The sequence below is a fragment of the Magnolia sinica genome, chromosome 13 (genome assembly GCF_029962835.1).
Source record: "Magnolia sinica isolate HGM2019 chromosome 13, MsV1, whole genome shotgun sequence".
NCBI lineage: Eukaryota > Viridiplantae > Streptophyta > Magnoliopsida > Magnoliales > Magnoliaceae > Magnolia > Magnolia sinica.
Genome location: NC_080585.1, coordinates 21,349,476 through 21,362,427, shown reverse-complemented (window position 1 = coordinate 21,362,427; position 12,952 = coordinate 21,349,476). Strand labels below are relative to the sequence as shown.

Genomic DNA, 12,952 nt, shown 5'->3' with positions numbered 1-12,952 from the left:
TCCATTGTGATGTATGTGTTTTATCCACGCTGTTCATCATTTTTCTCAGGTCATTTTAAGGTGTGAACCAAAAAACGAGACCACAAAGTGGAGATTGAATGTCCACCATTAAAAACTTCTTGGAAGCTGGAGAAGTTTTGGATCAAGCTAATATTTGTGTTTTCACTTCCTCCACGTCTACATGACCTTATTAATAGGTTGGATGGTAAAAAAAAAACATCACGGTGGCCCTTAAAAAGGTTTCAACCGTGGATGTCATCGTCACTGCAGCTTCCTTTGGTGTGGTCCATTGGAGTTGTGTACCTTCTTCATTTTTAGGATCACAACTTACTTCTTCAATTTTAGGATCACAACTTAAAATGATTCGAGAAAAAGGATGAACGGCGTGGATAAACCACTTACATCACGGTGGGCCTCACAGAGCCCTACCGTGTGAGGCCCACCGTGCGGGGGTTGGACGCAATCCGCGTCCCCACATAACCTTGCCATATCAGCACACCACCGGGGTGGGTAGTGTGTGGCACACCACGCAATCCGCATGGTGACCCTCAACCGAGTCATGACCGAATTTTTAATTTCTTAAGCTATATGGAGTAGAATAGAAAAGGCATGAGTGTTTGGCAGGGGTCGGTGGACCAACAACCGACCCTTATCATGAAAATGTGATTTTGGCATAGAAGAGAAAACGAACATTCCTTCAAAGCAGTGAACTGATTTCGCCCATACAGAAACAAAACATGGGTGTTGTATGTGGGGTAGGAAAAGCACTCAAGAGAGTACTGTTGTGGTTCACAGCTTCTGTGCCCCCTAAAACCTATCCATCCAAAAAAGGGAGGCCAGATAGAGTAGATGATGCCACGAGCAGTGCATGTTCAAGATTCTCTCTCTCTCTCTCTCTCTCTCTCTCTCTCTCTCTCTCTCTCTCTCTCTCTCTCTCTCTCTCTATATATATATATATATATCACCTATTGTCTTAACAACATTGGTGGTGATAGTTCACCACCATTTTAAATCAAACAGGGTGGAGTTAGCTTGACCTATGGTCTAATTGAACTTATGGGCTTAAGGGAGGAGAGTGGTGAAAGAGAATTTGTGCACCAGTCAATCACGATTAGTTAGGATAGGGCTTATATGGCGACAACAACAGCTTACAAATGTAGAATGGACAACAAACTAACAATTCTAAGATCCAACCATCAAAATGTTATCCATCTAATGGGTGTTGAAAATAAACTGATCTGGTTTGAATTTGAAGGGTGTCTGACCTGCGTGTAAAGCGTCCAATGATTTGGACAGTCTGGATTAATTGCCGTACATGTGTGCCACATGGACGGCAGATGAGTTCACCAGCATCTTGAAAATGATGTTTAACTATCATTGTAGCCTAACCCATCTTTCAATTCACCATATTAAAATATTTCAGAGCAGACCCAAATTCTCCGACTCCTAGAAACTTCCAAATTTCAATACGATAAATGTAATCTCTACTTTTGGCAAAACAAGTTGAGGTGTCTCTCAAAAAATCTGTACTGGAAGGGGCAGTTGGGTGAAGAAGGCCTGAAACTTTGCCTATAAAAGGAGAACCCTCTCATAGAGATAAGTTGTAAGTTAGAGAATACACGAGAGAGAGAGAGAGAGAGAGAGAGAGAGAGGAGTGGCGCGGAGTTTTCCAGCATTCTTTTAGTTTTTCAAGCTCTTTCACTGTTACTTAGAAAAAAATGGTATATTCCGCATGTAGCCTTTGTATTTTTCTCCAGCTTCTTTGGGTCAATATCTTTTTCCCATTTCTTACATCATTTGGAATGTTGAAATTGTTTCTTGCTTCTCTTTTCACCAGGAGGGGAAGATGAGTTTGACCGTAGCTGATGCTGTGGACTACAAGGGCTACCCAGCTGATAGATCTAGAACTGGGGGTTGGGTCTCTGCAGCTCTCATCTTAGGTTTGTTTATCTCTTCCCATCACTCATGTTTGTTTCTTCCAAACGATCTTCTCCTCTCACTTTCACCTCGGCCGAGTCCACAACCGATGCCTTAATTAGAAGTGCTCCTAAGCATTTAAAAACTTGTTGCAAGTACTTAGTAGATAGTAGATGACCCATTTCACCAGAAATACAAAATTCAGTTATACAAATCCTTTTTTAAAAAAAATTAAATTCCATCCCAACCGTACAAGCCTCCTTGCATGGCCATTTATATTTATATCGTCCTGTCAGATTATGGAAACGGATTGGCTACTCCCCCTGCGACCAGCCAATAGCTGGTGTTCGGTGCTCGGTGGGCCCCAACATGATGTATGTTTTCATCCATGCCGTCCATCTACTTTTCTAGGTCATTTTATGATATGAAACAAAAAAAAAAAAAAAAAAAGAGTTATATACCACTCTTAAGTGGACCACATTATAGGAAACAGTGTTGAATGAATTTCAACCATTAAAAACTTTTTGGGGGCCATAAAAGTTTTGTATGAAGTTGATCTTTGTTTTTTCCCTTCATCTGGGTCTGTATGACATAACAAACAGACTGGATTTCAAATAAACAGTACAGTGGACCTTTGGATGATTTTAAGATATCCAATCAATATTGTTTTCCTGTGGTGTGGTGCAACTGAGAGTTATATGCCTCTAATTTTTTATATCAGTGCCTTAAAAATGGATGAAGCATGTACATCATGATGGGGCCTACAGAGCACCGACCACCAGCCACGGGGCTGGTGGCAGGGGCAGTAGCCAATCCGTTCTCTCAGATTGTGAGGACTCATGGGAAAAAACCTGACACAATCCTCCTCATTTAGACAGACTTGGGACCAACAATGAAAGTGAAAAACGAAACGCCATCAGCGGAGATTACAAATAAAAATCAAATTTTGGTGGAGTGTGAGTCAGTATATACCCTGTAAGTGTGCATTAATATGCATGTGTGCTTAAGAATAACGGTATAAAATAGCATGTATGCTATTTTAGAGTTAGGTAGTATTAGTTTCACTCTTTTATGTTAATTGCTTATTTGCATGAATTAGACGCGGATTGCATCCTAACTGTGACCATCTCTAACCATGAAAAGGCATATCTATGTGGTGGCCCACTGTGTATCTATTTATTCATATGGTCCAACCCTTTTCTTATATTGTTTTAAAGTATGTGTACAAAAAATGAAGTAGATCCAACACTCAAGTGGATCACACTACCGATGACTCTTACATTTAATACAAGTTTGTATTTAATGCTTTGTGCATTTAACCTAACCTTACTTTTTTGGTGTGGTCCGCTTGAACATTGTTGGATCTTCTTTATTTTTGGGCTCATACCTTAAAATGATCCAAGAAAAGGGATGTGACGGCTTAGATAAATAGATATGGTGCGCCGCCACACAAATCTGCCCATTCGTGTCTAGAGACAGGGGCGGACACAATCGGCGTCTGTCATAAACTTGTAAGTGCTCACATGTCAGAGGTGCTTTACACGTGCCAAATCTTGCAAGAATCATGTGATGCTCCTACCTTTGTAAAAATTCGGTAGCTCATGCAGAGGATAGGAAGGGATTTTTGCAATAGTGATTTTGGTACATGGATGGTATTTTTGTTATTTTTGGACCTACTTGGCATTGCTTCCATCAACCTTAGAATCTCTCATTGTTTTTTTTTTTGAAAATTGCTTATAAGAAAATTAAGGTTCATGTTTGATAAACATCCACGAGGAAAACAATTTTCTCACGAAGTTTTTAATGGTGAGTGTTGAATCTTTACTGTTTTTTGTGGCTTGAACCACTTAAGTCTTAAATCTATCTTATTTTTGGAGTCATATCTTAACATAGTTGGATGTTTACTGTTTTTTGTGGCTTGACCCACTTAAGTCTTAAATCTACCTTATTTTTAGATTCATATCTTAACATAATATGGCAAACCAAATGGATTGGGTGAATGTCATACAGTCATCACAATAAGCCCCACAACGTTATACGCTGGGGTTATAAGAAAGTGGCATATGTCCATTTTTTTCATAGCTTTCTAACCCTTCCACCTGTTTGCGACTATCACGGTCCACCTTCTCATTGGACCATATCAATTGTAAGGAAAACTAGGTTGGACAAATTGGTGGATGGATTATTTGTCCTACGCACGATAATGGTACATATGAAAGTGTACAATCTTACAATTGTGCATACTCAACAAACTTTCCGACAAGAGAGATATCTTCAAATTTATGATTGCTTTTGGCACATTAGTAGAAGTGAAAACGATCATGCAAAATGGAATAGTGTTGGAGAAAAGGCAAAAATTTGAAATATTATTTTTCTAAAATTAATCAAGTGGTTAATCAAATATATTAAAGTATAAAACAATTATTTTTAAAAACAAAATCACAGATTTTCTTTTTTTCCTTTTTTCTGTGAGTAAAGCCAAGCGTACTCATGAGCCAAGGCTAGTGTAGGAAACGTAAGCCATACCGGCATTTTCAATAGCCAAAATAAAACATCTGGGAAGTGGGGCTAAGGAGTGGGTCCCAGTTATTAATACTGAAGCGATTCGGCGAGAAGAAAGATTGAGGAAGTGATTCGTGGAACATGTGGCATCGTAACATGCATGCACAAGATCCAGTTCATGCAACAGGTGGTTCTCAGCTTAAAAGTGCCCTGTTCTAAAATCAAGGACAGGCCACTTATCACGGACGCCGCACATCTGAATATTGCGGCCCACACGGTGAGTGGATCTGTCTGATGTAACATCAACTACCTAATAATGACCCGGATATCTCACATGTGTGACTTGTTCGAACGTGTGCATCAGAACGTGAGTAGTTTCTTAGTGGGCAAGTTCGTGCAAGTGGGACCCACGGCTAGAAGATATAGACGGTTGAACTGGTGGTATCCACACCCTCGATTGGGTTTTCAACAAAAACGCCAAGTTGAAGATGATTAGCCCTTTGACAAGTGACCTACAAAAAAATATGACAACGTAAAAATACGACAACGTCCAAAACAAAGTGCACATATTCGTTGGTCAATATGATTAAATCTGGAATAATTAACAGGCCTCTTCCATTCGTGGTGGGGTCCATCAACTTTGGCTGTTTTGATCATATAAGAAGAATCCTTAATAATAAAAAATCACTTGGATGGGACTCTTTGGATCAGAATCCTCTACTTGCCATAAGTAGAAAAAACCTGTTTGTCGTAATGTGATTGAGCCACATAATCACATGCTGCATTTAATACAGCTTTGTAAACATAATGATGTGGACCAATAACAATGTAACAAAATAGAAAAAAAATACAAAAAAATACAAAACTTTTCCGTAGTAAGCAGAGGCTCGGAATTCAGGTTCTTTATGCCTTTGATGTGATATTTTCCATTGGTTTTGACAATAAAGTAGCTAGTGAAAACTATTTTTATAATGATTTTTCTATAAAAGAATGCATTTTCTTATTCCTCCAAAATGCTTGATAGTCCCTGTTTCTACTCTTTTAAGAAAGACAAGCAACAAATTAATATAATCTAATACCAAAAATAGCCAATAGGGGTGTAAGAATATAAAACACAGGACATAAGTATCATTTCACCTTCAAAATCATACATAAAAAGGAGCATGATATACCATATATTTCCAATTAGCATGTTGATTAGCTTAATTATCCATTCCAATCACAATTATAATGTTTTTTTAGTGATCGAAATATGCGAGCGGCTGTCTACGATGGGAATCGCCGTGAACCTTGTGACGTACTTGCGTGGCACAATGCACATCCCCAGCGCTGCTTCAGCTAATATCGTAACGGATTTCATGGGCACGTCGTTCCTCCTGTGTTTGCTCGGTGGCTTCCTTGCTGATTCCTTCATGGGTCGGTACACGACGATCGCCATCTTTGCGGTGGTCCAAGCACTGATAGGTCCCTTACATTGACAACTGTGATTTACCATTAAATCGTGCACGTGGGGCCCACTTCTTGGTTTTGGTTCGTTCATATGGTGGGCACTAGAGTGGATGGTGGGTATGCTGAAGGTCTCCTCTATTGGATGATCCTAATCATCCAGTTGAGCGCCTATTAAATTTGGACCACTGATTGCAACTTTCCACTTCCATCAGATATTCTCCTAAATTTTCTAAGCCCTTTTCATGTTGGTCACTACTCCTAAAGTTTAGAGGATTAAGAGGTATGCTCGAATTAAAACTTACTATAAATAGTAAAAACAAAATTAGAAAGGACTTTCGACAGTCCATATGAGAATCTCACAAATCCGCAACCTGGTGTATCGGGGTTGGCTGGCTAAACTAGCTTCTCTTACCCAAAATCTCATATGTGGTACATTGAATAACTCATTCCGTTTTGCGAGATAGGCCTGCTTTGGGGTTCTCATAGTCCTAATCACTTTCGCCTTCGATTGGGACTTCTCTGGTACATCTTGGCCATGAAACTATCCACAACCTGCTCTACATCATAGGTCATGACACATAGCTTGATGGGGCCCACCCCATCATCAGCTTATATTAACTAAAGGTGGTAGTAGTAGTAGCAGCTGATTTCTTCAGCAATGTTGATGAGTCGATGTGGTGATGAATCAGGGCACGGGCACATTGGCGATGACGACCTCATTGCCGAATCTCCACCCACCCCCATGCGAGGAAACGACCACCCATAAATGTGAGCCGGCCAACGGTCGACAGATGGGCATCTTCTACTTATCTTTATACCTGATCGCTCTAGGCACCGGTGGCCTAAAGTCTAGTGTCTCAGGGTTCGGGACAGATCAATTCGATGAAGAGGATGAGAAGGAAAAGACCCAGATGACTTTCTTCTTCAACAGATTCTTCTTCTTCATCAGCACTGGGACCCTACTTGCTGTTACCATCCTTGTCTACATACAAGATGAAGTGGGCCGAACATGGGCGTATGGGATATGTTCCGTTACAATGTTTCTAGCAATCATGTTGTTTCTATCAGGGACTAAGAGATATCGGTACAAGAAGAGTTCAGGAAGCCCTATAGTTCATATTCTCCGAGTTATGGTAGCTGCAGTAAGTAAAAGGAAGCTTCAAATCCCTTCTAATGTCAACTTCTTATATGAGGATTGTGCTGGTGCAGCTATAATCCCTCACACAGATCAATTTCGGTTAGTACAACTCTCTCTCTCTCTCTCTCTCTCTCTCTCTGGAAGTTCCCTATTATTGTTATTATTATTATTACTACTACTATTATCATAATTTGTCATTTTTCATCCAAGAACATTATCTGTTACGACGTGTTACCGGTTGGATTTTCCATGACAGTTGCTTAGACAAGGCGGCGATCGTGGTCGAAGGAGATCATGAAATGAACGGTCCCTCAACTCCAAACCCATGGAAGTTATGTTCTGTGACTAGAGTTGAGGAGGTTAAAATGATGATCAAACTGCTACCTATCTGGGCTACGACGATCATTTTCTGGACCACATTTGCACAGATGATCACCTTCTCAGTAGAACAAGCTTCCACCATGGAAAGATCGATTGGGAGTTTCCAAATTCCAGCGGGATCACTCACCGTCTTCTTTGTTGGAGCCGTACTGATCACCCTAGCTTGCTATGATCGCATAGTCATGCCTCTTTGGAAGAAATGGAAAGGGAAACCAGGTATGAACAAAATAGTATTACTGAATTATTAATGGATTTTGAATTATTGGACTAGTTTCAGTTAAATATTGATTTACGTTTTGCCTACATTATCGATTATCGATTTACATTGTTTAGAACTGGTTGGACTCATTGGTAAATAGCAATAAATTAAAAAGAAACATTTTAATTAGTTATCTTTCATATTCATATTAGAAAATGAGAAAATAACCAACTAATTGTTATTAAAAAATAAAAAAATTAAAAAAAAAAAAAAAAAGAGTTATTAATTTTAATTAGAATGACCCATGACAATGCAACCTAAGTCACAACGAGTCACATGACTCGGCTCTAAATCTTGCTGACTCAAGTTGACTCGGCCGAGTTTCAGGTTGAGTTATATAGTTTAGAAGTATGTTTCAAACATTGATTTAGATTTAAATAAGTTTAATTATATAAAATTATAATTACTTAAAAATTCTAATACACTCACACCAGTTGAGTCCCATGGCTTTGTTTATCTATCTTATGCAAGATGATATGGCTACTTAGGCCTACATCCCACGTAGGCCTGCGCATGTTAGAATAAATTAGTACTATATCTCTTCTTTTGGGTTTCAATGTAACTCAAAACATTGTCCATTTTCTCCAACAGGTTTCAACAACCTACAGAGAATAGCCATTGGTCTCCTCCTCTCCACAGTAGGCATGGCAGCCGCCGCACTTGCCGAAATGAAGCGGCTCTCAGTCGCAAGAAGTGTTGGGCCCACCACGACTGACACCCTCCCGATAAGCGTCTTCCTACTAATCCCTCAGTTCTTCCTGGTGGGTGCTGGTGAAGCGTTCATATACACGGGCCAGCTTGACTTCTTCATCACCCGGTCACCGAAAGGGATGAAGACGATGAGCACAGGCCTCTTCCTCACCACTCTCTCCCTCGGATTCTTTGTCAGCAGCTTCTTGGTGGCAGTCGTGAAGAACGTGACTGGAACCACCAGAGACGGCGAGGGATGGCTCACGACCAACATCAATAGCGGCCGGTTGGATTGCTTTTACGGGCTACTCGCTGTGCTCAGCTTTCTTAATATGGGATCTTTTCTAGTTTGTGCTTCTTGGTATAAGCCAAAGGAAGGTGGCAAAGGTGGTGGTGTGGAGATAGTGAGTGTTGTTGGTAAGAGTTCTGGTGCTGAGGAGAGGTGTTAGGAATGAATGTGTGAGAGATGGTTTGTTTCTATCGTTTTCTTATTGTATTGTGGCCCTTGTATAGTGAGAGGGTTTGTTTTCAAATTCAGTTGGTTTTTGGGTTCATTTCTATTAGCATTTTCTTTCTTTCTTTCTTTCTTTCTTTCTTTGTTTTTCCTTCTTTTAATGGTTTTAAGACTGGGCTGGTCCACATATAACCATGATGAAGGGTCAAATGGCTAGGATTTTTTAGGCATTGGCCATCCAAGTTGAGTCAACAGATCATTCACACTCTTGGATCGAGGACCATAAAATCCCTACTCAACAGATCCACGTTCAGTTGTTATAGGCAACATAGACATGGGTTGGGCCCCACCGCCATCCAAGTGGACCTCACTATTTATGAAAGATGCGCTCTCTTTGCGAAAGGTGATCCATGTGATCAAGAGGGTATGGGATATAGAAGTAGTCAAAAATTCTAGTGTATAACAGCTTCAGCAGTTCCAACTGCAATTGTATTTTTGAATGTAGTCCTCCGAATATTTTTCTGTTAGTATTCCTTAAAAATAGGTTAGCTTGAATATTGCTGAAATATAGGATATAGTTATTGCTTTCTGTTTTGATTCAAAGTATTATTTGTACGATTTGTTTCTTTAATGAAAATGGTAAGTTCACACATTTATCAATCTCTTCATGGTATCAGAGCAGCTCCTCCTTCACTGGTGCTATTTTTTTTATTTTTTTTCTCCCTTTCCCCCCTTCCCATACCGTCATGACTACTCCAAATGGTACACCCATTCTACCCATCACCAATGAATCTCAACTCCTCACAATCAACACAGCTGCACAAGCTCCTCTCAAACTTACCTCCTCCAACTATCTCTCATGGAAAATCCAATTTGAAACACTCTTCATTGGCTATGATCTCCTTGGATACATTGATGGATCTAAACCTTGTCCACCCAAAACTCTAACAACAAACAATGTTGCCACACTAAATCCTGCCTACACCCTTTGGATTCGCCAAGATCAACTGATTTTGAATGCTCTCATTGGCTCTCTCTCACCCACAATCATCTCATTCATTGCTCGTGCCAAAACCTCTTGTGAAGCATGGACTATTCTAGCAAATACCTATGCCAAACCATCTCGTGGTCGCATCAAACAAGTCAAAAATCTTCTCAAAAATCCCAGTAAAGGCACTATGACAGTAACTGATTTTCTGCACTCTGTCAAAGCACGTACAGATGAATTGGCCATCCTAGGCGCCCCAATGGAGGAAGAAGATCTTACAGAGAAGATCTTGGATGGACTAGGTGATGAGTACAAAGAACTTGTCCGTGCTGTTCAAGCCCGTGACACCTCTATATCATTTGATGAACTCCATGAGAAACTCTTATCCTTTGAAGCCTCTCTCTCAGCCAACACAAAATCTGAAATAAATCTTCCTATTACTGCTAATCCCACAAACAGGAATAATCCTATAAACACCAACTGGAGGCCACATAGGACCAACACCAACACCAACTGGCATCCCAACCACTCATACTCTCCAGGTAACATAGGTTGGCGTCCACCTGCAACCTACCCTGCCCGCCCTCCTATGGCCACCAACCCAGGAACTCCACCTCGCACCAACCGACCTCCACCTGGTCCATACCAGGGGTTTTGCCAAATCTGTGGCATTCAAGGTCACACTGCCAAGCGATGTCCATCCTTCCAGCTTGTACCAATACAATCATCCACTACAGTGCTACACCACTAGCTACCTCTTCCACCTCTTGGCAACCACGAGCTCACTATGCTACCAATTCCACCACCAATAATCCATCATGGCTGCTAGACAGTGGTGCCTCTCATCATGTCACTACCGACTTAAACAACCTGTCTCTTCATGCACCATACACTGGATCAGATGATGTTATGATTGGTGATGGTACAGGTTTACTCATCTCTCACACTGGTTCTGCTTCTCTTCCATCATCAACCACCACTTTTACCTTGGATGATGTTCTTTGTGTGCTAACTATGAAAAAGAACTTAATTTCTATCTCTCAATTTTGCATCTCTAATAATGTCTCTGTTGAATTTTTACCCTCTTCTTTTCATGTGAAGGATCTTCGTACGGGGGCAATCCTTTTGACGGGCAACACTAAGGATGGAGTGTATGAGTGGCCAACTGCACAACCCGCCTCTTCCCCAATTCTAGCCTTCTCTCATGTCAAAACCACATCATCAAATTGGCATCATCGCTTAGGCCATCCCGCTTTTCCCATTTTAAAACACATTATGTCTAATTATCAGTTAGATTTTTCTGCACCTTTACCAAAAGAATTCTCATGTAATGCTTGTCTTAGCAATAAAAGTCATAAGCTTCCTTTCTCCATTTCATCTCTTCACTCTACAAATCCTCTTGAAATAATTTTTTCTGATGTATAGACTTCTCCTATTTTGTCACAAGATGGTTACAAATATTATGTTATTTTTGTTGATCACTTCACAAAATACATTTGGTTATACCCCCTCAAAAAAAAAAAAACTGAAGTTCAAGAAGTTTTCAAACGTTTCAAAGCCATTGTGGAAAATTATTTCTCTAAAAAAATTATCACTCTCTACTCTGATAATGGAGGCGAATATATGGTCCTCAAAGATTATCTCTCCCTCCATGGCATTTCCCACTTCACTACTCCACCACATACACCTGAACACAATGGCTACTCTGAAAGGAGACACCGCCATATCGTTGAAACTGGCCTCACCTTACTCTCTCACGCTTCACTTCCAATCACCTTCTGGCCTCATGCCTTTGCTACTGCTGTCTACCTCATTAACAGGCTTCCAACCACCACTCTCAATCTGTCCTCCCCCTTTGAATTAATTTTTCACAAAAATCCCAATTACTCTAGACTAAAAGTTTTTGGCTGTTTGTGTTATCCTTGGCTACGCCCATATACCTCACACAAACTTAATCCACGCTCCAAACCATGTGTGTTTCTTGGGTACTCTTTATCTCAGAGTGCTTATCTCTGCCTTGACCCATCCACCTCCAAAATTTATGTTTCTCGCCATGTTCAGTTTGTTGAATCATTCTTTCCATACACCTCACTGCACACCACTCTTCCACGTCCCCTTTCCACTACCATATCTACTTGGATTCCTCCTGTCCTTACTGTCTCCACTCCTACATCATCCCAGCAGGCAGCCCACACTCCATCTACAGCTAGCTCTCAAGGATTGCTTCTGCCTGAGACTACTTCACAACCAGCTGCCCCGTTCCCACAACAAGCTTCCCCTGCCCGCCAACCATCTCCTCAACATTCACTTACTACCACCGAACCACACATCCCCATCCCACCTCCCACTCAACACCGCATGACTACCCGAGCCAAGAATAACATCACCAAACCAATTCAGAAACTCAACCTTCATATCCACAAACCAACGTCCCAAAATACTGCTCCTACATCCATCTCCCAAACTCTCAAAGATCACAATTGGCATCAAGCTATGTCCGCAGAGTATGATGCACTTGTTCGTAATGGAACTTGGGAACTAGTTGCCCCTGAAGACATTTCTAATCTGGTTGGTTGCAAATGGATTTTCCGTCTTAAAAGAAACTCTGATGGTTCTATTGACAGGTACAAAGCTCGCCTTGTAGCCAAGGGCTTTCATCAAAGACCGGGTGTGGAGTACCATGAAACTTTCAGTCCAGTTGTCAAGCCTACCACAGTGAGACTTGTGCTTAGTATCGCAGTAAGTAATAGCTGGTCTCTTCGCCAATTGGATGTCAATAATGCGTTTCTTCAAGGCAGGCTCTCTGAAAATGTATTTATAGCTCAACCATCAGGTTTTGTAGACTCTGATCATCCTTCCTATGTCTGTAAACTCCATAAAGCCATCTATGGCCTCAAACAAGCTCCCCGAGCTTAGTATCACGAGTTGCGTCAGTTTCTGCTCACTTCTGGTTTCAAGAACTCACACTCAGATACATCTCTCTTTGTTCTTCGTCGCAGCAACTATGTCTTGTATCTTCTTGTGTATGTTGATGATATTATCCTAACTGGCAGCAATGGTGCTCATGTTTCACAGTTTGTTGACTGTCTGGCTCGAAGGTTTTCTCTAAAAGATCTTGGTCCACTCTCTTACTTTCTTGGAGTTGAAGTTGTCCCTCACTGTCTTGGCATTCTG

General features: G+C 40.9%; 1 protein-coding gene across 1 annotated transcript; it reads left to right on the top strand.

Moving 5' to 3' along the window:
- The first annotated feature begins 1,481 nt into the window (after positions 1–1,481).
- LOC131223181 (protein NRT1/ PTR FAMILY 6.2) lies at positions 1,482–9,144 on the top strand. The gene is made up of 6 exons (XM_058218491.1): positions 1,482–1,721; positions 1,838–1,940; positions 5,662–5,883; positions 6,538–7,105; positions 7,263–7,603; positions 8,238–9,144. Exons 1-6 carry the CDS (start codon positions 1,719–1,721, stop codon positions 8,783–8,785), a joined length of 1,785 nt encoding a protein of 594 aa, XP_058074474.1. The 5' UTR covers positions 1,482–1,718; the 3' UTR covers positions 8,786–9,144.
- Positions 9,145–12,952: the final 3,808 nt, after the last annotated feature.

Coding starts and splice junctions, on each gene's coding strand:
- LOC131223181 (XM_058218491.1), top strand. Junction 1,941..5,661: donor CTCTGCAGCTCTCATCTTAG/GTTTGTTTATCT, acceptor ATGTTTTTTTAG/TGATCGAAATATGCGAGCGG. Junction 7,106..7,262: donor CCTCACACAGATCAATTTCG/GTTAGTACAACT, acceptor TTTCCATGACAG/TTGCTTAGACAAGGCGGCGA.